The 18579-nt window shown below is 44.0% G+C and overlaps 1 protein-coding gene across 1 annotated transcript; it reads left to right on the top strand.

Annotated features, from left to right (window-relative positions):
* The first annotated feature begins 12 nt into the window (after positions 1-12).
* On the top strand, positions 13-17497 carry LOC311119491 (tyrosine-protein phosphatase non-receptor type 21-like). The gene is made up of 10 exons (XM_084194171.1): positions 13-46; positions 643-703; positions 931-1012; positions 1268-2781; positions 3466-3600; positions 14365-14583; positions 15738-15866; positions 16034-16268; positions 16483-16643; positions 16874-17497. Exons 2-10 carry the CDS (start codon positions 662-664, stop codon positions 17000-17002), a joined length of 2646 nt encoding a protein of 881 aa, XP_084050297.1. The 5' UTR covers positions 13-46; positions 643-661; the 3' UTR covers positions 17003-17497.
* Positions 17498-18579: the final 1082 nt, after the last annotated feature.

Below are 18579 nucleotides of genomic sequence, written 5' to 3'. Positions count from 1 at the left end.
TGTGTCTGGCCAGGCACAAGTTTTACAAGATTAACAAGAGCAGCCTGTAAGTGTGTCTCTTAATGAGTCTAGCCCAGTTCCTGTGTATTTGGGACTCTCTTTGCGTGTGTGTGCTCTCCTCACTCCAGTCCCTTCCCCTCTCTCCAGAGAGGAGTGTGACCCCCCTTCTGAGGGTTCCCAGAAGTCCATTCTCACGCTTTCCTTTCCTCGCTTTCCTTTTCTGCCTTCTAACAAGTGGTGAGCAACGCTGTCCGCGGCCACCCGTCTACAGTACAGGTCTCCTCAGAGAGCCAACACCCTCTCCTAAAAACCAACCAGAGCCCTCCAAAACACACTAGCTACATTTAAATGACGTGCACCAATAATCAACAATCCTCTCCTCAACACTTTCGAAACATTTTGTATTTGGGTGAGGAGAGATGATGTATGTGAAAGAAAAACGTAAGAAAATGAGTTCTCTCCTGAATACTGCTCCCGTCTTTCAATGCGATGAAGGTAGATTTAATTTAAGAGAGAAGAGTTGAGCTGAGCTATTCAGCCTCCCTCAAACTACTTCCCCTGAGTCCCTTTCAACTTGAAAGAAAGCCTGTTTGTTTCTACTACCTGTTTGTTTCATTGTTGTTTTTATGTTCCTGTTCTCAGCCAAACCCAGCCTACTGCTATGAACCCAGTGCGACGGCAATCCTCCACCAGGATGTCTCTGGTACGCTGGCAGTGAACCACAAACACACACACACACACACACACTTTCTTTCTGAAACACACACGCTCACCCTCTAATCTAGGGCCAGTGAAACGCAGCACATGACAAACATCCCTGGCCAGTGCTTCAGCACACTATTAGATTTGTGTGTAATTCCATGCTGTTGGGCTGCATTAAGATCATGTCTGTAGTAACTGAATCATGTTGTTTGATCCCCCTCTGTGCAGCCAAAGCCCCCGGCCTACATGATGCCCCCGCCACAGATGCACTACAATGGCCACTTCACTGAGCCTTACACATCCTCACAAGGTACCTATAGAGTTAGGTCTGACCTTACCAAGATCACTGGTGTTTCATCTATATTTTTAATCATCATCATGCATCTATCTGAGCCCTGTTAATGAACTCTGAGATGAGGGTGAATGTCAGCTTACTGTTTGCTGCACCCAAATGGAATCTTTATTTGAGCTTAGTCATGCAACAATGCTTTGATTGATGGATTATTTGAATGGGTATAATGTAGTTTTAACAAGACCTTTGTCTTATCTTTGTCCTACCTCTCAGACAACCTGTACATGAACAGTCAGAACGGCTACTACTACCACTCCCAGACCAGCCTGGACTGCTCACCACTCGAGTACGGCAACAGTGGCGGTGGGAACGTGCGGCTGCGTAACGGCAGCGTGTACAGTGCCCACAGCACCAGCTCCCTCACCAATCCCCAGCACTACATGCAGCCCTCGCCCATGTCCTCCAACCCCTCCATCACAGGAAGTGACATCACCCGGCCCGACTACGTGCCTTCGCACCGCCACAGTGCCCTCATCCCCCCCTCCTACCGCACCACCCCAGACTACGAGACGGTCATGAGGCAGAAGAACCAGGGAGGTGGAGGGGGGATGGTGCAGGCCTACGAGCACCGCCAGAGCCACTCCATGAGGAACCTGCACATTGGGAACTCGTACGCCTACAGTAGGCCGGACCCCCTGGTCTACAGCCAGCCTGAGATCAGAGGAGAGCATGGTGGAGGAGGAGTGCACCACCACTACTCCTTCCACCTCAACTCCAGCTTCCACAGCCCCTCCCCGTACCCCTACCCCACAGAGAGGAGGCCAGTGGTGGGGGCGGTCAGTGTGCCCGAGCTGACCAATGTCCAGCTGCAGCAGGCGCAGGAGTACCCTGCAGCCAACATCATGAGGACCCAAGTGTACCGCCCTCCACCCCCCTACCCATACAATGCCCACCCGCGGCCCGCTAACAGCACGCCAGACCTGTATCGCCACCTGTATGTAAGCAGTAGCAACCCGGACTTGATCATCACGCGGCGCGTGCACCACTCTGTCCAGACCTTCCAGGAGGACAGTCTGCCTGTAGCCCACTCCCTGCAGGAGGTATCTGAGCCCCTGTTCATGGCTGGACCCCCACAAAACGACCCCCACCAGCAAAACGCACACAAACGCAACTCCCTCGAGATCGCTGGCCTGGCTTACAGCCTGAAGGGCATGAGGGTCAAGGAAAGGACTGTATCTGTCTCGGCTGCTGACATCCCCCTTCTGGCCCCGCATGGTCCCTCCTCAAGTTCCCAGCTCAACGTGTTCCTGGAGCGGACCAAGTCAGACGACGGGGGGGAGGGGAAGGAGGACGTGCGCTACGGCCACAAGAAGTCCCTGTCGGACGCCACCATGCTGGTGCACAGCAGCGAGGAGGAGGAGTTTGAGGATGAGAGCGGACGCCATACCCCCAAATCCTACGATGCACTATTGTCTGGGTCTGACCTGCAGCAGCTTCTAACCAATCTGGGCCAGATTCCCCTGGAGCCCCCGCCCGCATATCCCATTAGCTCCTCCCTTGACCCTGTCCTGTCAGGCCTCCCGGCGTATCAGGTGCACACACTGATCCAGGAGGCGGAGCCAGTGAACCTGTTGGCGGGTGGGCAGCCTGGCAGGATGGTTCCCTCGGTGTCTGACGGTGACATTAGTGGGCAGAACAAACAGAAGGCCAAGAAGGACTTCATCAAGAAGAGGCCTGTGTCAAACATTCCTGCTGGGAAGAAACCCATTGATGGCCTGCCTCCTGCCGTGAGTCTTACACTCTCTCCTCCGCCATAGTATCCTTTGTTCCACCATAGTAGGTCCAGTCTCCACTGCCTCACTCGCTGTCTGTGTTTTTAGTGTAGTTTTTTCAAAGTAAATTTGACTACTAAATTTGACTAGAGGTGTCCGTGTGTATTTCATAGTTCAAGGAACAGCTGTTACCCAATCTTCATGTCATGGAGACTCTTCTTAATTTCTTTGTCAGTTAAAATCAGTTTTTCCTCATAGCTAAGATGTCTGACATTTGAATGATCTTATCATTTACACCACAGTGTCACACAACACATAGTGGAATGTCCCAAAGGCCAGGAGTGGGCCATGCTCATTTCAACCAATAACAAACACTCTCTGTTGGTCAGGTGACTAAACATGTGACATCATAATCACTCCTAAACTCACTGATCCACCAATGCAGGGGTATTCTGGGTAGTTTCAGGGCAGTTGGGTGTTGCAGACCAATTCACCATGACACCTTGTGCACCTGTAGCTGAAAGGAATGTGGCTGGCGACCTCAATAGCTGGTCTGGTAGCATTCCACGGGAAGGCACAACCAGGCTATGTCGTTTCTGTCCCTCCCCCTCATCTCCCTCACTGACACTGTCAGCTTCATCCACACTCACTCTTTCTCTCTCCCCTCTACCTCTCTCTCCCTGTCCTCCGTAACACCAGGGCATGAAGAAGCGGGCTGAGCTGAAGAAGATGGGTCCTCTGAAGGTGGCAGCCCTCAACGGCCTGACCCTGTCCAGGCTGCCCCTGCAGGAAGGGGGCAATGACGAGCCTGAGAAGGCCTCCAACGACGAGCGGGTAGGCACTGGCACTGCTCTAGACTAGTGTTGTCCCTTTAACACTGTTTATTTTGGTTTGCTGAATGGGGTTTCTTTTATGCTTCGTTTTAGTAGGAACCTCTTCAACGCTTCTTGTGTGTTTTGGTTTGCAGCTAGAGAGACTGGTTTTGAAACCACCTATGCGCAGAGGCAGTGTGGTATTTTACATGAACAGTATTATAGAGAAGGGTTGCTCTAGCTCTAGGGGTGGATACTGTAATGTTTTCTGTAGAATCTAGACATTCATACTGCTTTACATTTGCAGAGTTTATGCATGTTGTTGAAATGGATTTGATTGCCAAACAGAACATCAAGCAGGCAGAGTAATGTCTTATCCAACTGTAATTGTCTTGCATCTATTGCAATTTCATGGTTTCTGGAGTCAAAGGAATGTCATGGTTCCTTTGACTCCAGAAAGGTTGTTTGGCACAGCTTCATCGTGCTTAGTGACATCTGTAATCCAAAAGAACTTGATGCTCAATCCACTCTTTGAGTAGTTCGAAGAGTTCCTTGGGAATCTGCACATCCTCCTCCTGTTGAATGTGTTTGTCTGCACAACGTTTCACAGCCCCACCCACGCCATCTGGTGCCCCCTTCCCGTGGGCCTTTTCAGAAAGGTTCCAGGTGATTTGTTTGAATACACAGTGCCAATCAAAAGTTTGGACACACCTACTCATTCAAGGGTTTTTCTTTATTTGTACTGTTTTTTTACATTGTAGAATAATAGTGAAGACATCAAAACTATGAAATAACACATATGGAATCATGTATTAAACAAAAGTGTTCAACAAATCAAAATATATTTTAGATTTTCGATTCTTCAAAGTATCCACCCTTTGCCTTGATGACAGCTTTGCACACTCTTGGCATTCTCTCAACCAGCTTCACCTGGAATGCTTTTCCAACAGTCTTGGAGTTCGCACATATGCTGAGCACTTGTTGGCTGCTTTTCCTTCACTCTGCGGTCCGACTCATCCCAAACCATCTCAATTGGGTTGAGGTCAGGTGATTGTGGAGGCCAGGTCATCTGATGCAGCACTCCATCACTCTCCTTCTTGGTCAAGTAGCCCTTACACAGTGTGTTGGGTCATTGTCCTGTTGAAAAACAAATGATAGTCCCACTAAGCGCAAACCAGATGGGATGGCGTATTGCTGCAGAATGCTGTGGTAGCCATGCTGGTTAAGTGTGCCTTGAATTCTAAATAAATCACCAACAGTGTCACCAGCAAAGCACCATCACACCACCTCCTCCATGCTTCATGGTGGGAACCACATATGCGGAGATCATCCGTTCACCTACTCTGCTTCTCACAAAGACACGGCGGTTAGAACCAAAAATCTCAAATTTGGACTCATCAGACCAAAGGACAGATTTCCACCGGTCTAATGTCCATTGCTCGTGTTTCTTGGCCCAAGCAAGTCTCTTCTTCTTATTGGTGTCCTTTAGTAATGGTTTCTTTGCAGCAATTTGACCATGAAGGCCTGATTCATGCAGTCTCCTCTGAACAGTTGATGTTGAGATGTGTCTGTGACTTGAACTCTGTGAAGCATTTATTTGGGCTGCAATTTCTGAGGCTGGTAACTCTATTGAACTTAACCTCTGCAGCAGAGGTAACTCTGGGTCTTCCTTTCCTGTGGCGGTCCTCATGAGAGCCAGTTTCATCATAGTGCTTGATGGTGTTTGCGACTGCACTTGAAGAAACTTTCAAAGTGCTTGAAATTTTCTGTATTGACTCACCTTCGAGTCTTGAAGTAATGATGGACTGTCGTTTCTCTTTGCTTATTTGAGCTGTTCTTGCCATAATATGGACTTGATCTTTTACCAAATAGGGCAATCTTCTGTATACCCCCCTACCTTGTCACAACACAACTGATTGGCTCAAACACATTAAGAAGGAAAGAAATTCCACAAATTAACTTTTAAGAAGGCACACCTGTTAATTGAAATGCATTCCAGGTGACTACCTCATGAAGCTGGTTGAGAGAATGCCAAGAGTGTGCAAAGCTGTCATCAAGGCAAAGGATGGCTACTTTGAAGAATCTCAAATATAACATATTTTGATTTGTTTAACCATTTTTTGGTTACTGCATGATTCAATATGTGTTATTTCATAGTTTTGATGTCTTCACTATTATTCTACAATGTAGAAAATAGTAAAAATAAAGAAAGATCCTGGAATGAGTAGGTGTGTCCAAACTTTTGACTGGTACTGTATGTCAGAGTGCTGAGTAGGTACATGTTCTTCTTGTTTCTGTATTGGGTGACGGGACCATCGCTCATCGTGTGGAGTGTCATGATTTGGGATTCTTGTTCTTGACATCTCCTAGGACAGGCTCCAGGTGAGCCCATACTGCTCTCTCATCATGTCTAAGGGAGTCAGATATGGTGGCGTAGGACTGGCTTCCCTCTGATGTGTACACACCACTTGTATGGATCGTAGCCTGCTGTCTACTCCCCCAAGTGGAACGCCTGGATTTCTGTGGTCAATTTGCAACTGAGTCAGCAGTAATGTGTCCTGATGATAAAGGAATTTGCTTGATAAAGGAATCTGCAAATTGACCCTCAATTAAGATAGATTAATAGATAGTAGTTATTTACGTAAACATATTTTCAGTATTAGCTGCTTGATGTGCTATACTATAAAACAAAAAAAACTGACAACACCCTTACCCTACAAACACTTGTGTTTTTACTTAAAAGGAGATATGATGCATTTGTGTGTACAAAAACGATGTACAGATTAATAGACAACTTAATACAAAGACAAAAATTCAGTACAGCCGTTTAGTCATGGTATAACCGGAATTTCTGGTCACTCCGAATGTTCATTTTGGTTACACCGTATGACTTTTCTCACATAAACATGTTTTAGAGGCAACTGCTTATGCACCCATGTGAACACTTGACTTTGACATCAAGGATGCATCTTGATTATCGAAATAAAATATACGCTTTTCAGATAATTCAACATTTTAATAGTTTTTTAGCGGTCGCACCGAATGATCAGATGTTTGGGGTAAAACCTGACAGGGAGTGGAAATGTAAACTTATCAAAGATTTACGAGAGACTTGCTAACCTTTATTCTTAACTAAAGGGTATCTTATAGGGATCTTAATGATGTCACATGAGTACCATGAGATTTGATCCAAAATGGTGACTTTATGTCAGTTGCACCGAATTATAATCATGAAGGCTATTTTTCCGGACAAAAGTATTAAAGTATTTAAAACCTTTCTGCCTAAACTGTCTTACCCATACAGACGTATAGTGCAATAGACCCTTAAAAAAACATGCCAGAATAATCGTTTGACAGTTTTGTTATGATTTGAGATGTTTTATTAACATTTATATAGATTGCTTTTGTCTTTGGACACATTTTTAACTTTAGAGCACCGAAAGTAACAGGTTTTCTTTCACATTTAACCATTAACTCTTTTAGGACTCAAAAAAAGAGAAAGGGCATAGTTACATAACATAAAATGTGTATAAATTGGTTGTTGATATTGGAAAATATTTCATTCGGACACCAAAATATACACGTCATTTACTTTCCGCAATCTTGAGTGAGGCACCCTGACAATGGTGCCTCCGTGCCTCACAAATATCACCACACCATCTTGGCCAATGACTACTCCCGGTCCTTTCCACTCTTGACAGTCAACTCTTGTAGTACACTTTGTTTCCAGTCTCGTACTTCTCATCTGTGGGTCGAAGCTGTTTACGCAGAGCCCTGCGAATTGTCTCTGAACTCTCTGCTTCAGTGAACGCTTTTCTCGCTGCATGTAGTGCTGAAAGGTGCTGTCCCACCCATGCACTCACACTGGTCCCTTCTAGTGCTGGTGGCTTGTCAACCAGTACAGAGGGAAGATTAGGGTTCTGCCCGAACTCTAGTTGGTATGGGCTGTAGCCATTTATTTATATTTTTTATTTAACTTTTTCTTTAACCAGGCAAGTCAGTTAAGAACAAATTCTTATTTACAATGACGGCTACCAAAAGGCAAAAGGCCTCCTGGGGGACGGGGGCTGGAATTTAAAAAAAATATACACTACCGTTCAAAGGTTTGGGGTCACTTGGAAATGTCCTTGTTTTCCATGAAAACATATATGAAATGAGTTTGAATAGGAAATATAGCAAAGTTAATAGGAAATGTAGTCATTGACAAGGTTAGAAAGAATGATTTTTAATTGAAATAATAATTGTGTCCTTCAAACTTTGCTTTCGTCAAAGAATCCTCCATTTGCAGTAATTACAGCCTTGCAGACCTATGGCATTCTAGTTGTCAATTTGTTGAGGTAATCTGAAGAGATTTCACCCCATGCTTCCTGAAGCACCTCCCACAAGTTGGATTGGCTTGATGGGCACTTCTTACGTACCATACGGTCAAGCTGCTCCCACAATAGCTCAATAGTGTTGAGATCCGGTGACTGTGCTGGCCACTACATTATAGACAGAATACCAGCTGACTGCTTCGTCCCTAAATAGTTCTTGCATAGTTTGGAGCTGTGCTTTGGGTCATTGTCCTGCTGTAGTAGGAAATTGGCTCCAATCAAGCGCCGTCAACAGGGTATGGCATGGCGTTGCAAAATGGAGCGATGGCCTTCCTTCTTCAAGATCCCTTTTACCCTGTACAAATCTCCCACTTTACCACCACCAAAGCACCCCCAGACCATCACATTGCCTCCACCATGCTTGACAGATGGCATCAAGCACTCCTCCAGCATCTTTTCATTTGGTCTGCATCTCACAAATGTTCTTCTTTGTGATCCGAACACCTCAAACTTCGATTTGTCTGTCCATAACACTTTTTTCCAATCTATCTGTGTTCTTTTGCCCATCTTAATCTTTTCTTTTTATTGGCCAGTCTGAGATATGGCTTTTTCTTTGCAACTCTGCCTAGAAGGTCAGCATCCCGGAGTCGCCTCTTCACTGTTGACGTTGAGACTGGTGTTTTGCGGGTACTATTTAATGAAGCTGCCAGTTGAGGACCTGTGAGGCGTCTGTTTCTCAAACTAGACACACTAATGTATTTGTCCTCTTGCTCAGTTGTGCACTGGGGCCTCCCACTCCTCTTTCTACTCTGGTTAGAGCCAGTTTGCGCTGTTCTGTGAAGGGAGTAGTACACAGCGTTGTACGAGAACTTCAGTTTCTTGGCAATTTCTCGCATGGAATAGCCTTCATTTCTCAGAACAAGAATAGACTGACGAGTTTCAGAAGAAATTTATTTGTTTCTGGCCATTTTGAGCCTGTAATCGAACCCACAATTGCTGATGCTCCAGATACACAACTAGTCTCAAGAAGGCCAGTTTTATTGCTTCTTTAATCAGCACAACAGTTTTCAGCTGTGCTAACATAATTGCAAAAGGGTTTTCTAATGATCAATTAGCCTTTTAAAATGATCAACTTGGATTAGCAAACACAACGTGCCATTGGAACACAGGACTGATGGTTGCTGATAATGGGCCTCTGTACACCTATGTAGATATTCCATAAAAAATCTGCTGTTTCCAGCTACAATAGCCATTTACAACATGAACAATGTCTACACTGTATTTCTGATCAATTTGATGTTTTAATGGACAAAAAAATTGCTTTTCTTTTGAAAACAAGGACATTTCTAAGTGACCCCAAACTTTTGAACGGTAGTGTGTGTGTGTTTTGTGTGTTATTTATTTATTTATTATATATATATATATATATATATATATATATATATATATATATATATATATATATATATATATATATATATATATATATATATATATATATATATATATATATATATATATATATACACACACATACACATACACACACACACACACACACACACACACACACACACACACACACACACACACACACACACACACACACACACACACACACACACACACACACACACACACACACAGTGGGGAGAACAAATATTTGATACACTGCCGATTTTACAGGTTTTCCTACTTACAAAGCATGTAGAGGTCTGTGATTTTTATCATAGGTACACTTCAACTGTGAGAGACGGAATCTGAAACAAATATCCAGAAAATCACATTGTATGATTTTTAAGTAATTAATTTGCATTTTATTGCATGACATAAGTATTTGATCACCTACCAACCAGTAAGAATTCTCTCTCACAGACCTGTTAGTTTTTCTTTAAGAAGCCCTCCTGTTCTCCACTCATTGCCTGTATTAACTGCACCTGTTTGAACTCGTTACCTGTATAAAAGACACCTGTCCACACACTCAATCAAACAGACTCCAACCTTTCCACAATGGCCAAGACCAGAGAGCTGTGTAAGGACATCAGGGATATAATTGTAGACCTGCACAAGGCTGGGATGGGCTACAGAACAATAGGCAAGCAGCTTGGTGAGAAGGCAACAACTGTTGGCGCAATTATTAGAAAATGGAAGAAGTTCAAGATGACGGTCAATCACACTCGTTCTGGGGCTCCATGCAAGATCTCACCTCGTGGGGCATCAATGATCATGAGGAAGGAGAGGGATCAGCCCAGAACTACACGGCAGGACCTGGTCAGTGACCTGAAGAGAGCTGGGACCACTGTCTCAAAGAAAACCATTAGTAACACACTACGCCGTCATGGATTAAAATCCTGCAGCGCACGCAAGGTCCCCCTGCTCAAGCCAGCGCATGTCCAGGCCCGTCTGAAGTTTTCCAATGACCATCTGGATGATCCAGAGGAGGAATGGGAGAAGGTCATGTGGTCTGATGAGACAAAAATAGAGCTTTTTGGTCTAAACTCCACTCGCCGTGTTTGGAGGAAGAAGAAGGATGAGTACAACCCCAAGAACACCATCCCAACCGTGAAGCATGGAGGTGGAAACATCATTCATTGGGGATGCTTTTCTGCAAAGGGGACAGGACGACTGCACTGTATTGAGGGGAGGATGGATTGTATCGCGAGATCTTGGCCAACAACCTCCTTCACTCAGTAAGAGCATTGAAGATGGGTCGTGGCTGGGTCTTCCAGCATGACAACGACCCGAAACACACAGCCAGGGCAACTAAGGAGTGGCTCCGTAAGAAGCATCTCAAGGTCCTGGAGTGGCCTAGCCAGTCTCCAGACCTGAACCCAATAGAAAATCTTTGGAGGGAGCTGAAAGTCCGTATTGCCCAGCGACAGCCCCGAAACCTGAAGGATCTGGATAAGGTCTGTATGGAGGAGTGGGCTAAAATCCCTGCTGCAGTGTGTGCAAACCTGGTCAAGACCTACAGGAAACGTATGATCTCTGTAATTGCAAACAAAGGTTTCTGTACCAAATATTAAGTTCTGCTTTTCTGATGTATCAAATACTTATGTCATGCAATAAAATGCAAATTATTACTTAAAAATCATACAATGTGATTTTCTAGATTTTTGTTTCCGTCTCTCACAGTTGAAGTGTACCTATGATAAAAATTACAGACCTCTACATGCTTTGTAAGCAGGAAAACCTGAAAAATCAGCAGTGTATCAAATACTTGTTCTCCCCACTGTATGTATGTGTATATATATATATATATATATATATATATATATATATATATATATATATATATATATATAGGACAAAACACACATCACGACAAGAGACAACACTACATAAAGAGAGACCTAAGACGACAACATAGCATGGCAGCAACACAAAACATGGTACAAACATTATTGGGCACAGACAACAGCACAAAGGGCAAGACGGTAGAGACAACAATACATCACGCGAAGCAGCCACAACTGTCAATAAGAGTGTCCATGATTGAGTCTTTGAATGAAGAGATGGGGATAAAACTGTCCAGTTTGAGTGTTTTTTTGCAGCTTGTTCCAGTCGCTAGCTGCAGCGAACTGAAAAGAGGAGAGACCCAGGGATGTGTGTGCTTTGGGGACCTTTTAACAGAATGTGACTGGCAGAACGGGTGTTGTATGTGGAGGATGAGGGCTGCAGTAGGTATCTCAGATAGTGGGGAGTGAGGCCTTAGAGGGTTTTATAAATAAGCATCAACCAGTGGGTCTTGCGACGGGTATACAGAGATAACCAGTTTACAGAGGAGTATAGAGTGCAGTGATGTGTCTTATACGGAGCATTGGTGGCAAATCTGATGGCCGAATGGTAAAGAACATCTAGCCGCTCGAGAGCACATTTATCTGCCGATCTATAAATTATATCTCTGTAATCTAGCATGGGTAGGATAGTCATCTGAATCAGGGTTAGTTTGGCAGCTGGGGTGAAAGAGGAGTGATTACGATAGAGGAAACCATGTCTAGATTTAACCTTAGCCTGTAGTGTTGATATGTGCTGAGAGAAGGACAGTGTACTGTCTAGCCATACTCCCAAGTACTTGTATGAGGTGACTACCTCAAGCTCTAAACCCTCAGAGGTAGCAATCACACCGGTGGGGAGAGGGGCATTCTTCTTACCAAACCACATTACCTTTTGTTTTGGAGATGTTCAGAACAATGTTAAGGGCAGAGAAAGCTTGTTGGACACTAAGAAAGCTTTGTTGTAGAGCGTTTAACACATGAACATTGGGCTTTGATTGCAAAAAACTCAACGCACAATCTAGGGCTGTTTTCCAGTCACATCCATTGTCTTGCTTCACTTTCAGCATGATCTCTGTGAGTGTTTGATTATGTCTCTCCAGAAGTCCATTGCTCCATGGACTGAATGCAGCAGTTGTCTTTACTTCCATTTGGAATTTCTCAGCCATTTTTCTTATTTCATTATTATTGAATTCTCCTCCATTGTCACTGTACAATTTCTGGGGCAGGCCATGCACACTTATCCAGGAATGAATGAAGTGCTTGACGATTTCACTGGGTTTCTTTGTATTCACAATGCTTCCAGCACTGAAGCGTTGGAAGTGGTCAATTATGTGAAGGTACCACACACTTGGTCCTAGCTCATGTAGATCTACAGCCACTGTTTCATTGTACTTGGAAGCCAGTGGCAAACCAACAGCTGGTCTGGGCTTAGGTTTGCTGTATTTCTGGCATGTCTCACAACTGTCAACTATCTACCGTAGAATGGAAATACTGTCATCATTATTCTCAGAACTGCTGAGTAATTTCTGAAGTCTGTCAACTGTAGCATGTCCAAACTGTTTGTGAAGTTTTAACAATACTTTGTGTTTTTCCTCAGTGGTCATGTTCACTGTGACTGTCAGAATCTCCATGTGCTCTATGTCCGTCAGAATCTCATTTTTGCATGGACTCTGTGTGATGTCTTTGTCTAAAATGTTTATACAATAGAGTTCAAGGGTCACTGGTTGTTTAACCATCACTGCCTTGTCATTTTTTATGTCTAGTACAGGCCCTGCCTTCTTGAGGGAAGCCTTGCTTAATAGTAAGGGAATATCTACAGGGACCACCTCTGTTTCAATGTGACACTTAGTCTGACCAATTTTTGCTGGTATCTTGACTCTCTAGGTAGAGTGGACGACTCTCCCATCTCCAAATTTGAAAGCTCTGTTGCTTGGTGTGTCAATCATATTTTCAGATTTAGTTCACTGACATAGCTATCAAGCCACTTTGCACCACACACTGTGCGTGTTCATGCAGTATCAATCACAGCAGATCCTAAGGATTCAACTATAAAGATCTCAGAAGCAGATTCGTTTGAAAACAGTGTAATGTTACACTGCTCCATCTGGGTTTAAATTTTCCTCTGTTATTTTAACTTGTTCATTTTTATGAGGACAGTCTTTAACCCATTGGTAAGTGCTTTGACAAATAGCACATGTTGATCTCCTTCCATACCTGTCCAGTGGATTTGTGCCAGGCAATGGCGCCCTCGTCTGGTTGTCTTGAGAACGTGACTTGTTGGCGCCTTTTCTCTGCTGCTCAGTGTATATGCCGCGTCACTCACTTGCAATCCATCTGTTATTGGCCCGACAGACGTCTTTTCACCAAAAATCCTTTTTAGTGCTGACTTCATTGACGCAAAAGTCAGCACAGTACAATCAGTCAAAGCCAACTGATTCTCCCTACCATCCAGACAGGCAGTATCTAGCAACTTGAATCTGGGAGAACCACGTCATACTTGCGCATCCTATTGTACCTCTGTTCGGAATCAATTATGTAGTCCGTCATTGCTACCGAAATGTCTCTAGTAACACTGTCAAAGTTTGAATATGCCTCGTAGGCACAGCCTTTCTCTTCTTTAAGAAACACAGAATCCAGTGCTCTGATCAAAGTTCTCATACCGTCATCCTTGTTCAAATCTTGCACGGATATTTCCAGTGCTGGATCTCTCGCTCTTCCCTTGAGCGATAATACCACCGCAAGTGCTTGCTTTTTCTTGTCCAGATTAGTAACCCGTGTCCAGATTCCAAGTAAAAAAAAATCAACTTTCATACGACCTCTTCTCGTCGAAGCGAGGTGGGACATTGTAGGTATTAACCATCCTCTGCTACCAATGTTAACTCAAAATGACACAACGACTAGGTTCCAGTTTAACAACGTTTACTTCACCGTATTACCGCAGTACAAAGTCGCCATCACACTCCAGGCCAGGTCCATCTCCCGTGAGACTACTGCTCAGACGTTCTAATAACAGAGTGATAGCACCGTAATAACAGAAATATAGGGATACTTAAAACATGAACTTAACAGCTATGAGGAAAAGTAACTTTATTTATTGCAGAGTTACTCACAACACTAGCGTTTCAATCATTTTATACCTACTGGAACAATTCCAGGTCTCTGTCATTAACCCTTGTCTGTGTCTCTCTCTCTCAGTGTAAGGTGCTGGAGCAGCGCATGGAGCAGGGCATGGTGTTCACAGAGTATGAGCAGGTGGCCAAGCGGCGTCCGGCAGGCAACTGCAGCATCGCCCAGCTGCCGGAGAGTGGTGAGAGGAACCGCTTCCAGGACGTGCTGCCCTATGACGACACGCGTGTGGAGCTGGTGCCCACCAAGGAGAACAACACTGGCTACATCAACGCCTCGCACATTAGGGTAATGGACACACTAATACCCTTTTCATAGTACCGTGCCGACCTGAACCCTACCATGCTGGCTTGGAAATGTTCTCCTCGCATTCTCTTTTCCTGCATGGTTCCAGCATTTTTATGGTGGATGCGTAACTAGTTCAGAGTAGTATGGCTTTGCTCGGCTCCATAGTGTGAACCAACCCAGTGAACCGACAATGATAGCTAAAAACACAGACCTGCAGGTAACTGCCAAAATAAAGGAAATACCAACATAGTGTCTTATTAGGGCGTTGGGCCACCAAGAGCCAGAACAGCTTCAATGTTCCTTGGATGGAGGCATTGTCATCCTATTGGGGCATAGCCAAAATAATGGCCTGCCCAGCATTTTTATACACAACCCTAAGCATGATGGGATGTTAATTGCTTAATTAACTCAGGAACCGCACCTGTGTGGAAGCACCTGCTTTCAATATACTTTGTATCCCTTATTTACTCAAGTGGTTCCATTATTTCGGCAGTTACCTGTACATACACCATACATTTATGAATGTCTTTGCTCTAGTGCAGTGTTTCCCAGGTCCCAGGTTAGGGTTAGCTTCCCATAAATGCCTCCTCTCCACTTCCTAGAAATGTTCTTCATTCCAGATGACTGCTGATGGCTTAGGGCTTTATGCATTCATTGTCTCTTTGATAAGCATTTTTAAATGGAGCCAGGATGTTTTCAGCACTTTTATTTCCATGACTAATCAACAACAACAAAATATCATGTTCTCTCTTGTCTCTCTTCAGCAGACATATAGTGAGCAATATGTTTGGAACATCAAAACACAATAAAATCACAGTATTGAATTGCAATACATATAGAATCGTGAGCATTGCAATACATATTGTATCCGCGCCTAAGTATTGTGTTAATATCGTATCGTGAGGTCCCTGGCAATTCCCAGCCATAGTAATAAGTGGCATGCAACGAATGAAATGTTTTTACTTTGTCATTTTGGGGAATTATGTATAGATGGGTGAGACATTATTTAATTGTTTATCCATTTTGAATTCAGGCTGTAACATAACAAAATGTGGAATAAGTCAAGGGGTATGAATACTTTCTGAAGGCACTGTAAATGCTTTTACAGCGGTTGAGGTCACTTATAACCATATCTCTCCTCGGGCATTTCCTAGATCACGGTGGGCGGAGACGAGTGGAGCTACATCGCTTCCCAAGGCCCTCTCTCCAACACCTGTCAGGACTTCTGGCAAATGGTGTGGGAGCAGGGCGTGGCCATCATTGCCATGGTTACAGCTGAAGAGGTGTGTGTGTGTGTGTGTGTGTTACACTGGACTTTATTATGTCTGTATGTCCATGGTTTGTTGTTACTGTTATTGCATGACCTCAGATCTAGGAAGGCATACTGCGCTTTAAGCAATAACATTACCCTTTGACCCTGGCTAACCTTTGGCCTCTAACCCCTTTGCAGGAGGGTGGCAGGGAGAAGAGTTTCCGCTACTGGCCACGGCTCGGCTCCCGCCACAACACGGTGACGTACGGACGCTTAAAGATCACCACGCGCTTCAGGACAGACTCAGGCTGCTACGCCACCACAGGCCTGAAGATAAAACACCTGCTGACGGGCCAGGAGCGCACTGTGTGGCACCTGCAGTACACAGACTGGCCCGACCACGGCTGCCCTGAGGACTTCAAGGGCTTCCTCTGTGAGTGGACCGGTTGGAATAACATGTATTCAAACCAGGAAGTCCCTTTAAGATAGGAAATCTCTATTCCAAGGGAGAGCAGGTCAAGAAGGCAGTTCCAGTCAAAGTTAAATGAGTGTTCAGTGATAACTTGAGATTTTGTGTTGTAAAATACTGTTTTTATTTAGTTTGGTTAATAGAATAAATAATTATCTTATTTCAATGTTATCCCCAGTGTACCTGGAGGAGATCCAGTCAGTGAGGAGACACACCAACAGCACCAGCGACCCAAAGAACACCAACCTGCCCGTGCTGGTCCACTGTAGCGCTGGAGTGGGCCGCACCGGGGTGGTCATCCTCTCTGAGATCATGATCGCCTGTCTGGAACACAACGAGGTAAACACCTAACTAACGTCTACATGTATATTACCATTACATTACTGGGCTATGTAGAAGGCCTAAAAATGAATAATGTCGCCAGGATTGAACCCTAGTCTATTCCATCAGTAATGTAGGCATTGATCACATCTCACCACAGTTTAGATCAATCGGCCCATGAACCAATCCAATAACATACTCCTTTTGTAAACCCGTGTCTGTGTCCTGTTTCCCCCTCTTTCCTCCAGATGCTGGACATCCCGACCGTTCTCAACATGCTCCGGCAGCAGCGTATGATGATGGTGCAGACCATCTCACAATACAGCTTCATTTACAAAGTCCTCATCCAGTTCCTCCGCAACTCCAGGCTTATCTAAGTGCAAACCTCAGCTCCCACAAACATTTGTTTTTTCGGGGACGAGGAACCAAGATTCTCCAGCCGAACTTCAGTGCGTTGGAGCAACTGTGGCCTCTAGCTCCGAAATGGTGGTGCTAGCAGATGGCCCTTTTTCAAAGTATTAATGGAGGCGAGACTGCAACCTGAGGAAAGGATCACAGGACTTTGTGTGTGTCTGCCTCTTACAGTATTATTGAGATTTCACTGTGGAGTTTTTACACTAAATGATTACTGACATGAAAGCCAGCACTTTTACAGTAGAGTACCTAGCTGTATATAGCGAAACCATGTTGAAGTTGCAATTAGAATCTAAATCTGATTTTTGCATTTCAATATAATTACAGATCTATTTTTATCACTGATTTTAGAGTTTTTACGATGTGTATGCTGGATGATGTTTTTTATGATGGACTTGACTAATGTTTTGATTTAGAATTCCTGAAGGAACTTAAAATCACTCTTTGATTACGTTGGACTGCTGTTTGTTGTCTGCTTGACCGTGAAAGATGAGAATGGTTACTTTAAAAATGAAATATATATTTGGTGCAGTGCACTTGCATCGGAGGAGTGTAGAAGTATTGCCATGTTCCTCCTGTGGTGGTTTAGGATTTCTCCTTTGCTTTTCTATTTGACCTAGTAATAGGTCTGACACTAAGACCATCATTATTTTGATTCACAAGAGGAGTTCATTTTGTTATGTTACCCAAATGGTACCACAAACCCCACTTTGGGGAAACCTGGGTCTTTGTAACCAAAGCGCTGTAGTCATTCTATAGCCACATACATCATGTTGAGTTTTTCAGGTGTCCACCAAATTATATTTACTGTTAAATACATATAACTTATGAAGTTGTCAGGTAGGCTTGAATATCTAAATATGATAAATCATTAGAAGAACTTTGTACATACACACACACCAAATTATGAAAGACAAGCATTGTAATTTTGAATTCCGTAAAGTAAGTGTGGAAGAGGTGAAAAAATGGTCAATCAACAATGACAAGCCACCGGGGTCTGCCAACTTGGATGGAAAATGACTGAGGATAATAGCGGACGATATTGCCACTCCTATTTGCCATATCTTCAATTTAAGCCTACTAGAAAGTGTGTGCCCTCAGGCCTGGAGGGAAGCAAAAGTAATTCCCCTAACTAAGAATAGTAAAGCCCCCTTTACTGGCTCAAATAGCTGACCAATCAGCCTGTTACCAACCCTTAGTAAACTTTTGGAAAAATTGTGTTTGACCAGATACAATGCTATTTTACAGTAAACAAATTGACAACAGACTTTCAGCACGCTTATAGGGAAGGACATTCAACAAGCACAGCACTTACTCAAATGACTGATGATTGGCTGAGAGAAATTGATGATAAAGATTGTGGGGGCTGTTTTGTTAGACTTCAGTGTGGCTTTTGACATTATAGTTCATAGTCTGTTGCTGGAAAAACATGTGTTATGGCTTTACACCCCCTGCTATATTGTGGATAAAGAGTTACCTGTCTAATGGAAGCCTCTCCAACAAAATCCAGGTAGAATCAGGAATTCCCCAGGGCAGCTGT

This window comes from Coregonus lavaretus (assembly GCF_964263955.1).
Source record: "Coregonus lavaretus genome assembly, contig: HAP1_SCAFFOLD_8707, whole genome shotgun sequence".
NCBI lineage: Eukaryota > Metazoa > Chordata > Actinopteri > Salmoniformes > Salmonidae > Coregonus > Coregonus lavaretus.
This window is presented reverse-complemented; position numbering and strand designations above follow the sequence as displayed.